The following is a 20,837-nucleotide window of genomic DNA, read 5'->3' as shown; positions in this document are numbered from 1 at the left end:
GACGAAAAGAGCTTCTTTGTCGCCATTTCCTAGATCGATCCGACGGAGCTCAGGCGGACTAGCGCCGATCGCAGGACGGTCCAGGCGTCGCCGCCGTCGTCGTTGTCGGCACCGTCAGCAGATCAGATCGCGGACGGCTAGGTATGCGCACGGGGCTTGCAGGAGCTTGGTGACGATTCGCTGGCAGCGGGTAACGTGGAACGGGGGCCAATGGTCGACAGGTAGAAGGGGCGACGGGCGAAGGAGAAGCGCGACGAGGAACAATCGAATTCATGGAATCGTACCAGTATGCTGTTCAATGCCCGTGCGCGTGCGCGTGCGCGTGCCTATTGGGAGAGCGTCGCATCGCCGCACTTACCCACACGCTGCCCCTCCCCTGCCTTACAGGAAGCCGCCGACCCGTCGCAGCATCTGGCTAGCCGCCGAGCTGCCTCCGGATGCCGGCCCCGACGGGCCCTCGACCGCCGCCGCCGCCGCCGCTGCCGTCGGGCCCTCACGCTCGCCGTCATCGCCACTATCAGCACGTGTCTGACCCGCCAGCGCCGTCGCCGCAGCAGCAGTCTCGCTAGCGCCACGACGGAAGGGCAGCACGGCGTCGAGACCCGGTCGACTGCGCCGCCGAGCCGACGTCGTCGCGGCCTTGGGGCTGTTGCCTGACTCGCTTCCCGGCATCGCGCTCATCGTCCCCTTGGTGGTGGAGCCGCCGGCGGCGGCGGCGGCATCGGCGGCGTGCGCGGCGGTGACGGTGGAGGTGGAATTGTGGGCGGTCGATGCCGATGGCGGCGGAGACGACCAGGGCGGGCCGGCTGCTTGGCCCGAAAAGCGTCCCAGCGTCTGCGAGAGGAAACCAGCCCCGCTCCCGCTAAAGGTCCTCGTGTTCGGGCTGGAGGCAGCGGCAGCGGCGGCAGGCGTTGATGGCCTTGGGGCTGCACGCGCGCTCTCGGCGCTGCTGCCGAGGGTGCTGCGACCCGTGGCCTGCTCGGTGCTGATCTGCGACGTAGGCCCTGGCGGAGGGCCGGCCAGGCTGCCGGCGAGGCCGCGCGGCGATCCCATGGTCCCCGTCGAGGGCGACGAGGTGATTGAAAAGCCGCTAGTGCGGCCCGTGCTGCTGCCGCGGCGCACGTTCCTCGTCGGGATCGCCGAGGCGACGGCTGGCTCGGTCCACCTCTGCACCTTTGGCGGCTGCGAGCCTTGTTGCGCTTGCCCACCCTTGCCCTTTCCTTCGCCCTCCTGACCTTCATCCTCGGCGACGACCACGACGGCGGGCGCGTCGGTGCGCTGGGACAGTGTCGTCCGACGCAGAGGCTGGGCGGCAAGGCTCGAGGAGAGAGCGCCGGCCGAAGGGCTCTGGGAGAAAGGGTTGGCGGGGGCTAAGGCCGAATCAATGGTCGCCGCTACCGCCATCGTCTGAGACGCGGGGGCAGAGCTCATGCCACCGGCACCGTTGCGATTGCCGTGCTGCTGGTGTCGGCGCGACTCGAAGCGCATGTTGCTGCGGCCAGAGGCGCGCCCGAATGCCGGCAGGGCGGCGGCGCGTTCCATGATGGCCGATCGCTTCGAGTCGCTCCCGTTCGTTGTTGCGCTGCTGCTGGCGCCATCACCGCCTCCGTTGCCGGGACCGCTGCTGGTGCCGCCGTACGTGTTGCCGCCGTACGTGTTGCCGCCGTAGGCCGTCGACGCACCGAGCGCAGGCGGTGGCGGCGCCGTTGACCCGCCAAAGCTCGAGCCAGAGATACCCATGCCCGTACCCGTCCGGGGCAGGGCGAGTCCGCCGCTTCCGTTGTGCAGACGTTCGACACCGCGCAGCGAGACGGGCGAGGAAGCTCGGATGGCGCGCGTGAGAGCCGAGGGCCCCGTGCTGCTTCGCGTCGGCGACATGGCGGCATTGGCAGCAATCTCCGAGAGTGATGTGGCATGCGCATCGCGAGAGCGAGGGCGCCTCTCCGAGGATACGGGGGGCGAGTGGAGAGCATCGTTTGCTGCTGGCGTTTGCGGTTCGGCAGTGGAATGATCGACTGCAGCGGTTCCGCGCCCGATGGTGGCGTCGACGAGGCCTGGTTGCGGCGGATGCGGTGGCGCCGGCTGCAAGGGGGAGCCATCAGGCGTCAACAGCGGCGGCGTCGATGGACGCTGGCCAGTCTCGGCCTCGGCCTCGTTGTCACATGCGACATCGTTGCTAGCGTTGGCGGCGGTAGTCAGGCCCACGACGGGTTCCGACGGGCGATCGCCCTCGCTCGCCCGTCGCTGGAACGCCTTGCTGTCGTTGCCGGTCTTTTCGGCATCGTCTGCAACGGCTGCAGACGTTGTTCGATCTTTTCGCGGATTCTCCTCTTCGTCGCGCACCGACGCTCCTGAGATCGGGGCGCCGCGTGAGGGCAGGATGTCGCTTTTGCGCCTCTCGGGCCCGCGTTCCCGCTTGCCGATGTCTGTCGAGGCCGCAGCGGCGCCGCGCTCGCCTGCAGGCAGGGCGGCCGAACTCTTACGGCTGCGCAGCGCGGGCGGTGCGGCGCTGGGGCCGTTCCAGGTCTCGACGTCAAGCAGGTAGAACCGGACTCCCTCGGCCAGCTGGAATGGGTTGCCATCGACGACGTCGCCACCGTTGGCGGTGCCACTACCGCTGCCATTGCCGTTGGCGGTGCTGGCCTCGTCGGCCGCTCGGCGGCGGTCGCCGTTGGTGGCCACCTGGTCGGTGATGGCGACAATGCGGGCCACGATCCACTCCTTGGTCTTGAGCTGCTCGGCCAGCTGCCCAGTGGCGCGGAGGAAAAAGTGGGGGAAGCTGATGTTGAAGGCCGCCCACGGCTTCGCGGTCGAGTTACGCGTCGGCAGAAACAGGGCCAGGTCGCCCGGCTGGAAGTTGCGAAAGGCGATCTTGTCGCGCGCAGCCGCCAGCGCCCGTTGCGTCTTTTCGTTGGAGCTCTTGTACGCCTTTTGCCACTTTCGGATCAGTGTGGTGAGCGAGTCGAGCTTGGCGCGCACCTCGTCGAACGCTTCGGCAGGATCAAAGGCACGCAGCGCCTCGAGCGTAACGTCGACGTCGGCCGCCTCGGCGTCGGACTCGAACGCCTCCATGGCCGCCTGGCGCTCCGCTTCGGATACGACCGACAGCGCCATGCTGCTGCCGGCGCCGCGCACCTGCTGCAGCGACGATGATGATGGTGGCGGGGGCGGCAGAGAGGACGATTGGCCGGCCACAGCGGCGGCAGCCTTCGCCGATGAAGATGACGATGATGACAAGGCCGGCATCGCGCGGACCGCCTTGCGCAGCTGGTGCGAGCGGGAAAGGAGGGGCCGGACGGCTTCGAGCATCTGCTGGCGGCTCGTCTCGACGTCGCGCCGGGCGGCCTCGGCTTGGTCAGCGAGCTCGCGGGCCTGATCCATCTGCTTGACCATCTCCTCGTGAGCGTCATCCGCGGCGCGCAGCTGGCCGCGCAGGAGTTCGATGGCATCGTGGTCGGGCTTGCGGCCGTCCTCGGCACGCTTGGTGCGTATCCGCTGATCGTGGAGGTCGTGCTCGAGCGCGCGCACCTTCTCCTCGAGGATTGCGCGATCGCCGTCGGCCTCGGCGCGGTGGGACCGGATCTGGCGCTCCTTGGCGGCTTCGATCTCGGCAACCGTCTCGCGCACGCGGCTCGTCTCGGCGTGGGCGGCCGTGACCTGCTCGGTGAGCTCGTCGATGCGCTGCTGAGCGGCACGCAGCTCCTGCTCGGCGCCCGAGCCCTGGCTCAGCAGAGCCTCGATCCTGTTGCTGGCGTCCAAGCGGGCGGCACGCGCCTCGTCGAGCTCGACCTGCATGGCGTGGAGGTGCGCCTCTACCTCGCTGGCATGGTCGCCCTCCTCGATGGCCTCTTGACGCGCCTCGGCCTCGGCGCGGCGAGCCTCCTCGAGCGCAGTGCGGAGGTGCGACAGCTCGTCGCCCATGTTGAGCCGGCGCTCACGTTCCAGTTCGAGGTCGGCTCGGACTGCATCGCGTTCTGCTTCGGCGGCGGCGGTCCGTTGACGCACCATTTGTTCACTCTGGGCTCGCTCGGCGGCCAGCTCGCGGCCGAGGTCGTCGAGCTTGGCACGCAGCGCGTCGATCTCGCTGCGATGGGCCGCGCTGACCGCCTCCTCGTCCTTCTTGCGCGCATCTCGCTCGTCTTGCAGCTGCCGCTCGAGCGCCTCGATCTCGGTCCGATCCGCGGGCGCAGCTGTGCGAGCGCGGCCGCGGGCGGCCTCGAGCCTTGCCCACCTGGCGCGCTGCCGCGTGTGTGCGCGCATCGATGTGTCGGAGCCGCTATCGAGGTCGCCAACATCATCATCTTCGTCTTCCTCGTCTTCGAAGCGCTCGTCGTCGCCGAGGAGCTGCGTGTGGACGAGGAAGGCGAATTCCCCTTCCCAGTCGTCGAGAACGACCATGAGCCGTTGTAGCGCCACCTTGACCTCTTGGATCGGGCTCGCCACCTCTGTTGCGGCAGCTTCCGCTCCCTCTTCTTCGACAAGACGCCGCTCGACGGCGTCGAGAAGCTGCAGCAGCGCCTCGAGGTCCTCACGCCCAAGCTCGGCCACGCCGCCGCCGCCATCGCTGCCTCCAGTGCGGGCCGTGGTGATCTCGAGTGCAGGGGCGAGCTCCTCCATGCCCTTGACCTCCCAGGGCAGCTGGCCAAACACGTTGGAGCGGTAGCGCTGACGCCGCTTGCGCTCCGTGGCCGACAGCTTGGCCATGAGCTCGGCGAGCGCCTGGGATTTGGAGAGAAAGTGGCGAGCAAATTCGCGCCGTCGCACCACCTCGAGCACCGTGGCGCCGTAGGCCCACAGCATGTTCTTGAGGCGATGCAAGTGCTTGAAGCCGTCGACCTTGTTCGAGTGCAGATCGGCATCGACGGCGGCGAGACCCGCGCCAAGATCGGCAAACTCGGACTGGAGGCTGCTGATGTCCTGCAACAGCTCAAGGCAGCGCGCCAGCATATCGTTGCGATCCTGGACGAGGCGGAGCGCGCTCTGGCGCGCCACGTCGTCGAGCAGCACCAGCTCGTCGGTGGCGGCGACGACTTCGTCGTAGGTGGCATCGTCGAGCCGGTCATAGGTGGCGGGCCAGCCCTGGTCGTTGGGCGAGCAGCTGGCGTCGATGAAGCGCAGCAGTTCGGCGGCGCGCGCTGCCGCCTCGGACGCCTCGTGCAGCGTGTCGGCCGAGGGCGCCACATCGGTCGCCTCGACCTCGCGCGAGAGTGCCTCGGTATCGGCGTCGAGCTGGTGACGGCTCTCTTCGAGGGCGGTGATGCGGTCACGCAGCTCACTGTAGACCCGAGCGCAGGCATCGGCGACGGCATTCATCTTGACTCGGCTGACGTAGTCGCCCAGGTGTCGCTCCTTGCCGGCCGCGGTGGAGCTCTGGTTGTGGGCGGAGCCGCTGCCGCTGCCACTGCTCCCCGCGGAGAGAAGGCGAGGGTGGATGGCGACCATGCTGAGGATGCGAAGGTCTCGTTCGTGTCCGTCGAGGAGGCCCTGCATGCGCGCCAGCTCGGTGGTGGCGAGCTCGGCGAGGGCGTCGGCGCCGCGGCGGATGCTGTCCGAGTGCGAGCGGAGGTTGAGCAGGGCCACCTGGGTGCTGCGCAGCATGCAGCGGATGTGGTCGACCAGGTCGCGCGAACGCGATTCGTGGACAGCAACATGGTCGGCGGTGCGGTTGGACCAGGCGACGAGCGCCTCGAGCGACTTGGGCGTCGGCGGGTGGATCACCTCGAGCTCGCCCACCGCAGGCGCTAGCTCGGCCACATCGGCCAGCTCGGCGGCCAGCGCCTCTGCGTCGGTGTAGAGAAAGTCGCGGTTAAAGACGAAAAACTCGATCGGCGGCGGTGGTGTTGGTGGTGGCGGTGACTGCTGCTGCTGCTGCTGCTGCTGTTGCTTGGGCTGCGAAGCTGGGGTCTGCTGTACGTCTCCTCCTCGCTCCCGCTCTAGGCGGGCAATGTGTTCGACGACGTCGTCCTTGAGCTGGGAGCCGTCGGCCGTCATGCAGATGATGGCGTCCGAGGGAATCTCTGTGGCGAGCGAGAGGCAGTCGAGGAGGTCGTCGAGCGTGTGGAACTGGGCCAGTGGCTGATTGACGTTGAAGGAGCGGCCATCGTGGGCGCGGATGACCTTCATTGTCGTCATCTTGGCGGCGGCGGCGGCGGCGACGTGTTCGACGTCCTTCTACCTCCCGTGTGCGCCTTGAGGTCGTCTACCGGGATATGAGGGGCGAGCGGGGCGATGTGTATGCATGGGTGAAGCGTGTAGAGTCGAGGCGGATGCCAGTCAGCGCTCAGTCGAGTTCCGATGCTGACGGGAGCGCTGAGAGGTCGGCGCTCCTGCTCACCTGGCTACATATGCTTGCGGTATGTCACGCCGGATTGCGCAAGAGGAATCGCCCGAGGGTGGAGACTGAGATGGCGCGATAAAGAGGCGAGGAGCGGAGATGATGGCGACGCTATGGAAAGGGAAGAAAGGGGAAACGGATCTGCGTGGATGCAATCCGAGATGGGTTGTGGCCGTGGTTGTGTGCGGTTCGCCCGGGCGTGCGACCAGGCTAGGCCGGGGCTGAAAGGCGGAGGGAGCGCTGGGTGGCAGGCCGAGTGGCGGAACGGGTGCCGGTGCGAATGAGGCGAGCAAGGTAGAGAAGCGCGAGCAAAGGAGCGGGGTAGACCGACGGGGCAGATTGACGGGGGCAGAGGGTTGGGTGCTTGCGGTGGGGCGCGACGAGCAAGATGAGACTGTGGCTAAGCTGAAGGAACGAGGATCGATAGCCCCGGCAGCGAGCAAGGAGTCCAGGCAGCAAGGGAGGGGTATGATGGCGGTGGTGGTGGTGGTGGTGATTACAGGTAGCGGCCGCCACGCAGGCAGGCCGGCGGGGGCCCCACGAGCCACAGGCCACCACCGGGCACGTCAGCGGTCAGCGCCCAGCAGCATGCATGTGGAGCTCTCTTGAACTTTTTGGGCACTGACCACAACCCTGCACTCCTCCTCTACGCCTGGTCAAGGCCAGCCCCAGGGCTCAGGCGGCCTCGCGTCCCTCTCCTCTATCTCTAGCCGACGGGGTCCAGGCCCGCCACCGTCGCAATTACAACTTGATATTGTCCTACTCTCGGCCGGCCTGCCAGCGCCCAACGTCGTCGGGACCAAGCTCAAGGGGGCGGCGCCGTGAACCACCTCGCCCGAGGCCGGCAATGGGCAATCGATATCGTACCATCTTTCATCAAATTCCAATCTGCTTTCATGTCAAACATCGTACGAGGAGGGGACACAACTGAACCACCGAGCAACGAGGAACGACTACACGGCAACGGCCACGGGGCGAGGGTGCGCCATCACGTCCACCGCTCGCTCACAGGCGAGTGCGGCTGGCGGCGGTGGCGTCGTGGCGGCTGCGGTGCAGGTCAAAGCGGTCGGCGTCCATGACTTTGACCCAGGCGCGCACAAAGTCGTTGACAAACTTCTGCGCGCTGTCCGACTGGGCGTAGACCTCGGAAATGGCGCGCAGCTCGGCCTGCGAGCCAAACACGAGGTCGGCGCGCGTCGCCGTCCAACGCTTCTGGCCCGTCTTGCGGTCCACGCCCTCGTACACCTCGCTCTTGCCAGTGCCATCGGCCGCCTTCCACTGCGTCGACATGTCGAGCAGGTTGACGAAAAAGTCGTTGGTCAGCTTGCCGGGGCGCTGCGTAAACACGCCGTGCGACGATCCGTCGTAGTTGGCGCCCAGCACGCGCAGACCACCGACGAGCACCGTCATCTCGGGCGCAGACAGGTTGAGCAGGCTGGCGCGGTCCACGAGCAGCTGCTCGGTGCGCGCGCGCGCCGTCGACCGACCGTAGTTGCGGAAGCCGTCGGCGACGGGGCGCAGGTGCTCAAACGAGTGGATGTCGGTCTGCTGCTGCGTGGCGTCGGTGCGGCCCGGGTGGAAGGGCACCGAGACGCCCGACGCCTGCTCGAGCGCAGCAGAGCCGGCGAGCACGATCAGGTCGGCCATCGACACCTTCTTGCCGCCCGAGGCCGACGAGTTGAACTTCTGCTGCACCTCCTCGAGCGCGCGCAGCACCTGCGCCAGCTGGGTCGGGTTGTTGACCTCCCAGTCCTTCTGCGGGGCGAGGCGGATGCGAGCGCCGTTGGCACCGCCGCGCTTGTCGCTGCCGCGGTACGTCGAGGCCGAGGCCCACGCCGTCGAGATCAGCTTCGAGGGCTCGATGCCCGCGGCCAGGATGGCCTGCTTGAGCTGCGCCACGTCACGCTCGTCGACGAGCGCGTGGTCCGCGGCGGGGATGGGGTCCTCCCAGATGAGCTCCTCGCGCGGGATCTCGGGCCCGAGCCAGCGCGAGCGGGGGCCCATGTCGCGGTGGAGCAGCTTGAACCACGCGCGCGCAAAGGCGTCCTTGAACTGGTCCTCGTTCTCGAGGAAGCGGCGCGAGATCTTTTCGTACTCGGGATCGTAGCGCAGCGACAGGTCGGTGGTGAGCATCGTAGGCTTGTGCTTCTTGTTGGGGTCGTAGGCGTCGGGGATGATGTCGTCGGCGTTCTTGGCCACCCACTGATGGGCACCTGCGGGGCTCTTGGTGAGCTCCCAATCGAATTTGAAGAGATACTCGAGGTAGAAGTTCGACCACTTGGTCGGCGTCTTTGTCCAGATGACCTCGAGTCCAGACGTGATCGTGTCGGGGCCCTTGCCGGTGCCGTGGGTGTTCTCCCAGCCGAGGCCCTGCTGCTCGATGGGCGCGGCGGCGGGCTCCTTGCCGACGTGGGGCTCGGGCGGCGCGGCGCCGTGGGTCTTGCCGAAGGTGTGACCGCCGGCGATGAGAGCGACCGTCTCCTCGTCATTCATGGCCATGCGTCCAAAGGTGGTGCGGATGTCGCGGGCGGCGGCCTTGGGATCCGGGATGCCGTCGGGGCCCTCGGGGTTGACGTAGATGAGGCCCATGTGCGATGCGGCCAGCGTGCCCTCGAGGTCGCGCGTGTGGATGTCCTTGCTGCCGGCGTCGTCGCCGCGGTGCTGCTGCGAGTCGATGACGCCGTGGTCGGCGCGGCCGGGCGTGCCCTTCGAGTAGCGCTCCTCGTTGCCGAGCCAGGTCGTCTCGGCACCCCAGTAGGTCGAGTCGTCTGCCTCCCATGTGTCCGGGCGACCGCCGGCGAAGCCGAAGGGCTGGAAGCCCATGCTCTCGAGCGCCACGTTGCCCGTCAGCAGGAACAGGTCGGCCCAAGAGATCTTGTTGCCGTACTTTTGCTTGATGGGCCACAGGAGGCGGCGCGCCTTGTCGAGCGAAGTGTTATCGGGCCACGAGTTGAGCGGGGCGAAGCGCTGCTGGCCCTGTCCACCGCCACCGCGGCCGTCCGAGACACGGTAGGTGCCGGCGCTGTGCCAGGCCATGCGGACAAAGAGACCTCCGTAGTGGCCAAAGTCTGCGGGCCACCAGTCCTGCGAGTCGGTCATGAGCGCGGTGAGGTCCTTCTTGAGAGCGGCATAGTCGAGCGACTCGAACGCCGTGGCGTAGTCAAAGTCGGGCTGGAGAGGATCCGAGTTGGGGTTGTGCTGGCGGAGGATGTTGAGCTTGAGCTCGTTGGGCCACCAATCGGTGTTGCGGGTGCCGCCTCCGGCGACGGGCACCTTCTTGCGGTCAGTGGCGTGGACGGGGCACTCGCCCATGGTGGCAGACGTTGGTGGGTGGTAGAGGGGAAAAGTGTGGTGTGATGTGATGGAAGACAGTTGTACAATGAGGATACCTCAATGCGACGAAAGGATAGCGTGTGAGGCAAACCGAGGGATTGATGAAGTGGATGGTAGGACCTCGAAGACTGTAGGGGCGGCCACGGTTATATACCGGACGGGCGAGCAAGGCAGAGTAGTGACCGGGCGATGAGGCCGGGCGAGTGGCGTGCGAGCGGGCTCGGGTCGCCGATGCGGGGTCAGCTGCTGTGCCGTGATGCCAGGCAGCAGGTTGGTTAGCGGGCTTGCGGGCATCGAAGCTCTTGGCTCGTTTCGCCTCGAGCCAGCCATCAGAAGAGTGAGACGAGCGAGATGCCTAGGCTGGGCCTCGAATCTGGCAAGCCAGCCGAGCCAACGCTTGGGCCAACGGCTCCCCGGCTTTCAGCCTCTCACGGGTCGCCGACGCGCGCAAGGCTCTGCCCCGAGCGAAAACAGGCAGGCAGGCGGCAGGCGGTCAGGCAGGCAGGCAGAAAAACAAGACAAAGGCAGGCCAGTCGGCCCGCGCGCCCTGGCCCGCCAGGCTGCCTACCTGACCCACCCAAACTCCCCCGACCCCACTGCGCCCGACACAAATTACGTAATGGTCCCCGTCTTTCGCCACCGAGAGCGAGGCCGGGCCTAACTCTAGGGTTCACGCAGCAACGCCTTCATGGCGGCCAGAGAGTCGTTCGGAAACGGGCCGAGTGAGCGAACCTGATCCCGGATTCTGGCGACCCATCCCATCGAACGCCGGCACCGACAGCGGGACCCCGAACCCGCGCCGCCACATCAGGCCGAAGGTGAGGCTCCCCGGGAGCCGGGATTTCGGCGAGCGAGCCTGCAGAGACCGGAGTGGGCAGCATCCGCTTCCCCGACAGCAGAAGAGGCGAAAGGGGGTCCTGGCGGTGGCGGCGTCCCAAGCACGCATGCCGTCCCGGCCTTCCATCGCGCTCTTGCCACATGGTCGTTTACCGGTACTGGTACGTTTCGATCTCGACGATGACGACGACGACGACGGCGAGATCGACGGCGCCGACCCTTGCTGGCCGGTCAAATGTCCGGTCCACACCGCCGCCCGCTGCCGCCATTGCCGAAGCCTTGAGCAGCCACGTCAAGACGCCCCTGGCAAAGAACGTCGACACCGATACTGGGCGGAAACACGACAAGCCTCGTTGCTGGCCATCGCCTTACCTCTCGAATGGAAGATGCTTGCAGCTTCCCGAGCCTCTCGGGCTTGGCGCGATCGTACAATCTGCCTCGACACGGTACCGGGACCATTCCTCTCGCGGCGGCAACCCATGGTATAGCAGAGTGGTGGTGTACCGTGATAGCTCCTGCTTCCAGCCTTCGATCGTGCAATATGTGCTGTCAAGGAGTCACCCTTCGAGATTCCTCTCTGCTCGCCCTCCATCGCCCGCCCTCGTCGTTGTTGCGGGCTGCGGGCCGCCCTGTGACGGCTGGCGCGAGCAAGACTGGGTCTGCGCGTCGCCAGCGTGGCCGCCGCTTCGATTCGCCCCCGACATCCTCCGGCTCCCTCCGCCGAGGCCGTCGGCCCCTCCTCCACCTCCTCCGCCGACACCGCCACCGCACGGGCTGAGGACGCCCCAGGCCGAGGTGAGGCCCGCCCACACCTTGCTGCCGGGCACCGGCTGGATGTTGTCGACTATATGCTTGACGACCGTGCCCGTGTCGCGGTCGAACGTGTAGCGGAACAGGACCGTGTAGGTGTGGGCCACCGAAGACATCCGCGACAGGCCCTCGAAGCGCAACCGGATCGTCAGCTGGTCGGGCGTCGAGACGCTGCCGCCGTCGCCGTCCGATTCGGCACCGCGATGGTGGTTGCGGATGTACGGACTGATGCCTGGCCACGACTGGCCCGGTCTGGAGCGCCCCTCGAAGCGGGCCGTCTCGACGCTGAGCGAGGTGTCGTAGAAGAGCGCCGAGAGCGCGTGTCGAAGGACGTGGGCGCTGGCCACGTAGAGCGTGCGGCCACTGAATGAGATGACCGGACGGTAGTGCGGGTGGTGGCCATTGTCGGAACGCGCGAGCGCCGAGGACGGCGACCGCGCCTCGACCGTTGAGTCGTAGGACGATCCTGCGCCCTCGTCCCCGCCGCCACCTCCTAGCGAAGGCAGCGGTGGCCGGAAGCAAAAGGCGATGCTGGGGTGGTAGATGCTGGTGAAGCTTCCATCGCCGTGCGGAGCCTCCGAGTCTGCGGCCCTGGCCTTGCCCTTCCATGGGCTCCGCCGCAACAGGCTCTGACCAAGAAAAGGCGAGGATGACGACGACGATGCGGACGATGATTGCGCCTTGCCGCTCCTCGAAGAGGAGGGGGATGAGGATGCGTGAAGATCGTCGATGTCGACGGCGCCGCGCTGCATAAAGTCGGGCAGCGTGTCGATGAGGAGGCGGCAGGCGGCGCCCACGCGGAGGCGGTACTCGTGCTCCGAGATGGCGGCATCGCTGTCGTCGTCTTTGTTGCTATTGCCGCGATCCTCGTTTCGCCTTGGCGCGCCGTTTGACTCGAAGAAGGCAGCCAGGGCCGAGGAACGAGGAGCTGTACGGTGGCTGGTCACATCGTGGTGCAAAGAAGGGTCGGTGCGCAGGTTACTGCCGAGCAGCAGGTGAGCGCCCTGCTGAGAGGGGTGCAGAGGCGGAGAGACTGGTGGAAGCGAGGATGGCGAGCTTGGCGAAGAGAGCGAACGGATGCCCGACCGACTTGGCGTTGCGATCCATGCAGTCCTCGACTGGGTGGACAAATGAGCACTAGGAGCAACGGCGGCAGTGTGCAGGGAAGACGACGAAGCGGCGGCGACCACCTTGCTGCTGCTGCTGCTGCCGTGGCCCAGGATCAATGACGGCGGGCGAGGCCTCATGATTGCGTGCTGAGTGCTAGAGCATATGTGTATGTGGTGACGAAGACCGAGACGGGCAGGCAGCTGGTCGGTGGCGGCGATGATGGTGTTGGTGGTGGCGGCTGGCAGAGACCGGGCGGGACGGCGACGAGGACGATGTCAAGATGGATGCGGGTCGGGCCATGCTGACTCCACATCGCCGACTCCCGAAGCGGTGGCCCTCGTTTGCCTGTGCCCTCCTGCCTTGGCTTGCAAAAAGGAGTTTGGCTGGATGGAGAGGGCAAGACTGTGTTGAGCCAGGCGGCCCGCCGGCCAACGACGAGGGCGAGAGGCAACGTGACCCTTCGCGCGCCAATTTGGCGTCGCGTGCGGGCTGCCGGCCAGGGCGGGCTCAACAGGCGTGCCTCTCACCCTGCCAGCCTGTCAAACAACCACGCCCCCACAGCCTGCCTTCACACGATCACGCACGACATTATCGACCCCCGAGTACGCTCCGCCATCGTCCGATATCCATCCAACCATCCATCCATCCGTTGGCGACCGACTCGAACAGCATACCCCTTCCCTGCTTGCTTGACCGTATAGCCACCATCTCGCCAGGGCCTCCCAACCCGCGTAACCCAGCCATTGCCCTAGCACCAGCAAGCCGCAACCACCACGCCATACCCTTGCTCGAGACTCGCCCTCGGAACGCCGCGCGGCCCCATGCACTCGGCCCCTCGATGAGTGCCATCGGGATCATCAGCGGGCCTGCCGCGACGGATGCTCCCGGCCACCCGGACATGGGTCACTGCACCGCCGCGACTTCGTCCCGCCCCTTGGCGCCATCGACCTCGTCGTCGTCATCATCCTCCTCTTTGTCAATGTCGTTGTCGTTGTCGTCGTCGTCGCCGTCTCGGCTCATCGCAACGCACCCGTCGCCGGGCCGAGGGCCCTCAGACACTACGCTGCGGCTCGACGGCGGATCATCCATCGCATCCACGTCCCCATCCTCGACATCCCGCCTGAGCGACTCCCTCGCCAACTCCATCGCATCCGGCTCGGCCAGCTCGAACGACGACCTGCCGAGCAGAAGCGGGACCAGCACCAGCACCAGCACCAGCACCAGCACCAGCGGCGGAGACTCGTCCGATGGGGACGACGATGACAGCGATGACGGCACCCAGCTCGTCTTCTTTGGCAAACCCACGGCTGCCGAAGAGGAGAAGCGGAGGCAATACGAGGCCCGGATGCGCCGCAAGAAGCTCATACGCAGAGACAGCCTCGACCTCGCACGCCGCCGGACCATCGTCCTGCGTCACGGCAGCGACGACGATGACACCGAGCCCGAGGACGAGACTGTCCGCCTGCCCGCCGCGGTCCAGGTCGTCGAACCGGCCGATCCAGATGCCCACCTCACGGAATCGCTCCGGCAACAGCCATCCGACCCAGAAGCCCACCTCACGGAATCGTCCCGGCAACAATCATCCGACCCAAATGCCCAACTCTCGGAATCGCCCCGGCAACGACCATCCGTAAATACCGTCGACGCCGCTGCCATTGGATACGACGCAATACATGTTGCACCGCCGGAACCTGCCTACGTTGCCGGCGACATCACCGGCATCGAGGCGTATGAGTCGACCGACGACGAAAGCCCAAGCGAGGCCGGAGAGCCACAGCACGATTCGGCTGTTCAGTCGCATCCAGCTGTTGACGGACCAGGGCCTCTTGAGGGCGAGGCCCGCGCGCCGCCCACTCTCGTATTCGCGAATCTGGCCGGCGTCGGGGACGGCTCCGTCGAGGTCCTCTCAGCGGCCGAGGATGAAGCCATCGAGATCGCCGAGGAAGCAGCTTCACCGAGCGTTGGCGGTCTCAGTGGCGACGAAGAGCTCGAGCCTGCCTCGGCTAGCCGGAACCCAAACGTGGCGGTTGCTGTCGCTCCACCGCTGGTCCCGGTTTCGGACGATCTTTCGCTGCACTGGGACACCCTCGAAGGCTCCTTGTCGTACGGTTCGGAGCCGTCTTCGACCTCGAGGGATGAGGCAGAGACGGTCGAGCTTGCCGGGCTTCGTGCTCAAGATAAAGACCACGAGGCGAGCAACTCCGATCTTGTTGCAGCAGAAGAGGAGGCCGAGGAGGACCTCATCGGCGAGATCGACATCGACCTGGCGCCAGTCGTGCCTCAAGAGGAGGTTGCGGTAAGCGACACCGACATTGCTGAAAGGTCCCCTGAGCCGACACGCGACGAATCAACACCCGGCGTGGCAGCCCCGGCCATGCTTCCTCTAGAAGCAGCCGAAATTCTGGACGAAAGGAAAGAGGCCGAAGACAAAGGGTTGGCGGAAGGTCCGGAAAGGACAGAAGAAGAGGATGACGACGGCGACGAGACGCACGACGAGGAGGCAGAAGAGGAAGAGGAGCTCGTCACTAGCGACAAAGGCTGCGTCAGTGCTGCGTCAGCTGAGGAAAGCGATGCAGATGGCGAGGGGCTGCTCGACCTTTCGACTGGCTCTGCCCAACCTGCCACGACCGCAATGCTGGTCTTGGACGATTCAGCGACGGAGGCTGCAGCCAAGGAAAGCGGCCTTGCGACTTCCGACCCAGCAGCACTCGTCGAGCAGCAGCAGGCCGCCTCGTCGTCTTCACGTCTGTCCTCGCCAACGCCCGCCCCGCCTGCCTCTTCGACGCCTCTACGCAACCCTTCTTCTGCCGCCGCCTCCGCCAGTAACGATGCTGCGGCACGGATCCTCCTCTCGCGCAGTATCGGCGCTTGCGTTCCTTCACCCGGCTCGTCGTCGATGCACTCGTCGTTTTCGCTCGACATGTCGCCAGGCATGGGCCGCGCCCTGACGATGCCGCCCACGGAAGCTCTACGACGCTCGGCCATGGACGACATCCTAGGCGGCATCTACGAAAGTCCACGTCCTGGCCCACTTCGGGGCGGCTTCGTCGATGGCGACCAGGGTCAGGGTCAGAGGCGGTCGGCGCGGCTGAGCCAGATCTCTTGCCAGCTGTCTCCATCCAAGGTGGCCTCGCCGACAGCAACACCGCGGCGCAGAAGTCCTGAGAGGAAGGTGCTTAGCGAAGTCACGCCGGCATCGCAGCAGCCTCCCTTGCAGCCCCCGAGACTCGACATCGAAGACGACTTGAGGAAGCAGCAGCCAGCGAACATCGCCACGCCGGTCGACTCCGACGCCTTCGCATTGACTGGCGATGCTCTGCTCGACAGTCCATCGAACGGCGCCGCCAAATATCAGCGCAGCCGCGCACGATCTCAGTCGGCTTCGCCAAAGAAGCGTCGCAGCAAGTCCAACAGCCCCACAAAGGGCCGGAAGCGGACAGAGGTCGACGACGCCCTAGCAGAGGGCCTGGCCTCCGGCAGTCCGAGCAAGCGCCGCGACCACCTCGCATTCTCCCCCGCCGCCAATGTCGCCTCGCCCACGGTGCGGGACGTACTTAACGCATGGGCAGGCGCCAAGATGCTGACGCCATACTCCCCCGAGAAGCGCGCGCCCTGGCTTCTTGCGCAGCCCTCGAGCCTCGCCACTCCGTCGCAAAGCCAGCAGACGCTGGGCTCGCAACTGACGCCTTGGAACATGGCAGCATCCCTCGGGGCCAGTGGCAGTCCACGCAAGGGATCCATGGCGATCGGCTTGCCTCCGACGGATCCAGAGACTCGGACAGCCGCCCCTTTGTCCGAGGCGAGGTCAACGCTCAACGACGAGCAGCAGAACAACCAGCAGCAGCAACTTGCGTCGGACGCCCATGGCCGCAGCGACACGAGCGAGGCGCAGCCGCCACATTCTGCGCTCCTCGCGCCCAGGATCGCCAGGACACTGCCATCGGCTCAGCCGGAGACTTCACGGACTGGCCGGGTGATGTCGGCCGCGATACCCAACCGGCACCTGGGCCTGCGCAAGCTGGGCGGCCATCCGGATCTCTTGGCCGCGTCGACCATCGGCACGGGGCCCGCCGCCGATACGAGCCCATCTGCGGTCGCGTCGGCTTCCGCTCCGGCGGGTCCAGCTGTCGTGCCTACTGCGGCTGCCCGCAAGACGAATGGCATCCCCGTGCCCGTCTCGGCTCTGCCGCGGCCCGTCGCTGGCCCCGCGCCCGTATCGAGGCTGCCGAAGCCAGCCGCCACAACCCGAGCAGCGGGACTGCCTGCAACAATGCCATCCCTGCCAGCCGCGGCGCCTGCCACCGTCTCTAGGCTGGGCAACAAGCTGACATCGTCGAGTGCGCTCAGGAGCACGGCGCAGGCGCAAGCTCTCAGGACGGTCCCGGCCGCGCGCAGCATGAGCGCGGCGACCCCGACGATGGAACCCGCCACGGCTCCCCTACCCAGCTCGATCCGGGCTAACGCTAGCGCAAGCGCCGCGCCGGCGACCACAAGAGCCGCGTCGGCCGCAGCGACATCGGATGCACCCAAAAAGCGGAGTATTGGCGCCAGCAGGGTGGTGCCGGTTCGAAGCACCGTTGCTGGCCTGCGCAGCTCTTCGGCGGCGGCGGCCTCGACGGTCAATTCGAGCAGGAGCCCACAGCTTGATGAGGTGATCCAGGAGCCGGAGCTGCCTAATGCGGCGCCGACGCTTAGCATGCTGGAGCGATCGCAGCAGATGCAAGCGCGAGCCTTGGCACGCTCCTCTCCCGATACAGGCGAGCCGTCTGCGGTGAGTAATGCTGTTGGCGATGGGACGCAGCAAGAGCAGCAGCAGCAGCAGCAGCAGCAGCAGCAGCAGCAGCAGCAATACCGCGAGGCAGTAACGCTGACCCTGTTTCGTCGCCGTCGTCGTTGTCGTCGTCTTCAATCCCTTCCTTTCGTGCAGCAGCAGGGCAATGATTTGACCGCGGCGCGCGTTCAGTCGCCGCCGACGGCAACGGCCGTGATCGGCCCACCGTCGTCGTCCTCGGCGCCTGAAGCCGGCCAGAACGGGGGGGCCGCTTCAACATCGAGCGCGGGACGAGTCTGGAGTCCTGTCAAGGCGCCAGGCACCGCGGCGAGGCTCGGCGGCGGCGGCAGCTCGCCCACCAAACAGCCGGCCTTCTTGATCCCGTCGTCCCACCTGCGCCGGCTGCAGCCAAGCTCGGATTCGGTGTCTTCATCATCATCATCATCGTCATCGGGACCGGCTGGCGAGAGCGGGCACTTCCCCTCGCGCCTCGGTGCGTCGGTCAATGGGGCGGCGACGGCGACAGCCTCTGCTACGGCTCCGCAAGGGCGTCTGGGAACGAGCAGGGGCGCGAGCGGGAGCAACCCGTTCGCCGCTCCGACCTCGATGCTGCCGTCGCCGACCTCGGCGCGGTCGCTCGATTCATCAGAGGCTGCTGCTACTGGGCCTGCGCCCACCAGGGTCGTCCGGCCTCGAGTCGTTCGGGCGACTCCGCTGCGAACCAAGTCGACTGCCTCAGTCGCCCAAAGCACAGCTTCCGACCAGCTGTCGTCTGGGCTGGCAAGCAGCAGCGGCCCGCCGGCCCCGTCGTTGGACAACGAGTCGAACGGGATCGAGGTTGCAAGCGGAGCTGGTCGAAGTGGACGATCGCTTAGATCGGCGGCCGCGGCAGCGTCAACCAAGATTACCAAATCGATTGCCGGCAATCAGGCTCCCTGGTCATCGTCGGAGGCTGCCAGCATCCCGGCTCCAAGCACGACAGCGATGGCCGCACCTTTGGGACCAGCAACGTCGTCCAACTCGTTGCTACCGCTGTCGGCGACGGAGCTGACCAGGCTGACGAACCAGCACACGCGGCGCAACGGCGTCAATGCGGCCAAGTTGCTGGTCAAGGTGGAGCGGCGAGGGGGCCAACGCCCGCCCAGCCCTTCGACGAAACTCAAGGAGAGCGCGTCGTCTTCCCTTGTTGCAGCTGAGCGAAGGCGGAAGCGGATGCAGGAAGACGAGTATGACGACGAGTTTGACGACGACGACGACGACGAAGCTGACAGCGACGAGGAGAGGGCAAGCTGGTCGGGCGAGCGCAAGCGGCATCGGATGGGCAGGGGCGATGACGAGGTTTACACGACGCCGCCGCGGCTGGCCAGCTCGCAGAGACGGGTGCGGTGGTGCAAGCGCCTCTTTGCTGGGCCTAGCGGCAAGGAAGCGGGCGAGCTGCCCCTTGCGGATCTCGGAGGTGGCGATGGCGGTGGCGGCGACGGTGATGTGGGCGATGGTGCTGGAGGAAGGCAAGAAAGGGGGGCCCGACCGCGCAAGAGCAGCCTTGCGAGCAGGGTGAGTCTGCTCGTGCCCCTGGCCAGCCGCTTGGCTCGGCTCGACTTCGGCGCCGCCCTTGACCCGGTGACATGCTGACCTTTTCCCTCGTTCCCCTCGCCCTCCTCTTTCTCCTTTTCTTCCTCCTCCTGCCCCTGGCTGGCCCTGTTGCGGCAATAGGACTACAAGCTAGACCGTTTCGGCAATCCGGACGAGGCTACGCTGCAGCCCCTCTCGCCACGCATGCGCAAGGTCAAGGTCACGATCCACAAGATCGTCTACGACGGCGAGGAGTAGCTCGGCCGCTTGCTTGCGTGCGACTCGCCTCCTTGGCCCATCGTCCCCTTCGTATCTCGTCGTGCCCAGCTCCTCCTTTCCGCAACCCGCCATCACCAGATTGTCGATTGCAGCTGGCCTTGTTGGTCCCGCCGCTCCGATAGCACAGCAGCAAGGATTTCGCATCGCCCATCGCTTTTCAGTCAGCAGGGCGTCCATCTGTCGCCTGCCGTGTGGACTCGGATATGTTGCATCAACGCGTCGCGCCATCGCCATCGTGTCGGTCTGAAAGCGCGATATGGCGGCTAGATGAGCTCGCACTTGTCCATGTTGAACCCGGCGTAATCGGCCGCCTGGCGTCCGTTGTAGCCGGAGGGATCATCATGGCGACATGTGTGGATAGAACACGGGCGGAGGGGTCAATGAACCGCCCCGTCCTGATCTGCCACCACGCTGTACGAACGCACCTTCTTGGTCCACTCCGCATCGCCCTGGCCCTCACCGCTCGGTCCGACACAACAGAGGTGAAATTCGGCCTCCTTGACCTGCTTTTCGCTGTGGTGCCGGGTCGTGACCGCCTTGCCGCCTTCGGTCTTTTTCGACGACGAGTTCTGGACGATGCCGGACTCGTGCTTGAGCAAGTTGCACCAGCGTCGATCCAGGGCGATTCTGGATCGGTGTCTGCCCTGATACGAGGGCGAAGAGGACGGAAGTTGGTTGGTACACCCCACGGTGCAGAAGGACACGTACGCCGCTTGGGCGTCGACCTGCGTCGAGAAGATGGTGGGCGAGCCGTCGGTCGACGAGTCGTGGCAGCGTAGACCTGGTGTGAGGCCGGAGTGGCGGAAAGGTGGGAAATTAGAGGGGGAGTGCGGCGGTAGTGTCAGTTCAAAATGGGTTGCTGTACGGCGCATGGCAAGACAAGGGGGGGGGGGGGGGGGGGGGGGGGGCACACAGAGACTCACGCGGCTTGCATTCCGTTACCGCTGCCGCTGAGCTCGTCGGCACAAGGCCGGCGCTGCCGAGCAGCAGAAGGAGGAAGAGGAGCGGCGACAACATGTCCCCGTGTCCGTCAATCGTATCGTCTGGTAGGCCCTTTGTATGTGGCAGGCGTGTAGCGTGCGATGGGTATGTCCGCTTGGAAGGGCAGGTGAAGCGTGCGCCGAACGCCGAGGTGAGGACCGAAGGGGAGCGTGCAGTAGATTGAGTACGTGGTTCTTGGATCGTCACGAAAGGCCCTGACTGGCCTCTTGCCACCCGCTCTTTAAGCATCTTTCTGTCCTGGTCCGCGCCTAGTCATGTCTCGCGGTGGTTCGTCGAGGGTCGAGTGGGTGGGGACGCGGGTGGGGTGAGCGGTATCATGGTAGGTTGAAAAGGGGGAGGCGGGCAAGGCAGGTAAGGGAGGGTGGGGCTGGTTTGACGTCGGGGCTGATCCAGGTCGCAGTCGGTGGGGACGTCTGGCAAGGTCGCGACTGCCAGCGAGCCACCCAGCCAGCAAGCAAGAAGGCCAGCTACTAGTCTGTATGTACATGGCAGGCCCGATCGAAGGCGCGGTCCGGCCCAGTCACGGTATGATAGGCAGGTGGGTGCGCTTTGGCCGCCTCTCTGTCGCCCGCGCCCGGCACTTTGGCATCGGCCCGTTGCCATCGTCCCAGAACGAGAGGCCAAACCGTCCCCGGGGCCTTGTGCTCGGCCCATGCCGATCCAAATCGGACCGAGCCGATACAAAGGTCGGGACGTGCGTCGGTCTTGACGCCAAAGCACCGTGGTGATGGAGCTGGAGGATTCGCGCCAATGTACGCGGCTGTGGAGTAAGAGGTGTATGTGTGTACC

At 66.3% G+C, this 20,837-nt stretch overlaps 5 protein-coding genes across 5 annotated transcripts; 1 reads left to right on the top strand and 4 right to left on the bottom strand.

Moving 5' to 3' along the window:
• Window positions 1–381: 381 nt before the first annotated feature.
• Window positions 382–6,132, bottom strand: PFL1_06548 (uncharacterized protein; the record flags this gene model as incomplete). Its single annotated transcript, XM_007884091.1, has 1 exon — window positions 382–6,132. One exon carries the CDS (start codon window positions 6,130–6,132, stop codon window positions 382–384), a length of 5,751 nt encoding a protein of 1,916 aa, XP_007882282.1.
• Window positions 6,133–7,339: 1,207 nt separating this feature from the next.
• On the bottom strand, window positions 7,340–9,646 carry PFL1_06547 (uncharacterized protein; the record flags this gene model as incomplete). The annotated part of the gene is made up of 1 exon (XM_007884090.1): window positions 7,340–9,646. The coding sequence occupies one exon, from the start codon at window positions 9,644–9,646 to the stop codon at window positions 7,340–7,342; it is 2,307 nt and encodes a 768-aa protein (XP_007882281.1).
• Window positions 9,647–11,061: 1,415 nt separating this feature from the next.
• PFL1_06546 (uncharacterized protein) lies at window positions 11,062–12,561 on the bottom strand (the record flags this gene model as incomplete). Its single annotated transcript, XM_007884089.1, has 2 exons — window positions 11,062–12,318; window positions 12,505–12,561. The coding sequence occupies 2 exons, from the start codon at window positions 12,559–12,561 to the stop codon at window positions 11,062–11,064; spliced, it is 1,314 nt and encodes a 437-aa protein (XP_007882280.1).
• Window positions 12,562–13,262: 701 nt separating this feature from the next.
• Window positions 13,263–19,025, top strand: PFL1_06545 (uncharacterized protein; the record flags this gene model as incomplete). The annotated part of the gene is made up of 3 exons (XM_007884088.1): window positions 13,263–17,195; window positions 17,352–18,749; window positions 18,909–19,025. The coding sequence occupies 3 exons, from the start codon at window positions 13,263–13,265 to the stop codon at window positions 19,023–19,025; spliced, it is 5,448 nt and encodes a 1,815-aa protein (XP_007882279.1).
• A 284-nt stretch (window positions 19,026–19,309) lies between these two features.
• PFL1_06544 (uncharacterized protein) lies at window positions 19,310–20,276 on the bottom strand (the record flags this gene model as incomplete). The annotated part of the gene is made up of 3 exons (XM_007884087.1): window positions 19,310–19,357; window positions 19,472–19,827; window positions 19,970–20,276. 3 exons carry the CDS (start codon window positions 20,274–20,276, stop codon window positions 19,310–19,312), a joined length of 711 nt encoding a protein of 236 aa, XP_007882278.1.
• Window positions 20,277–20,837: the final 561 nt, after the last annotated feature.

Source organism: Pseudozyma flocculosa (genome assembly GCF_000417875.1).
Source record: "Pseudozyma flocculosa PF-1 unplaced genomic scaffold scaffold00027, whole genome shotgun sequence".
Taxonomy (NCBI): Eukaryota; Fungi; Basidiomycota; class Ustilaginomycetes; order Ustilaginales; family Ustilaginaceae; genus Pseudozyma; species Pseudozyma flocculosa.
Note: the sequence above shows the minus strand (reverse complement) of the source record. Positions and strands in the feature narration are given on the sequence as shown.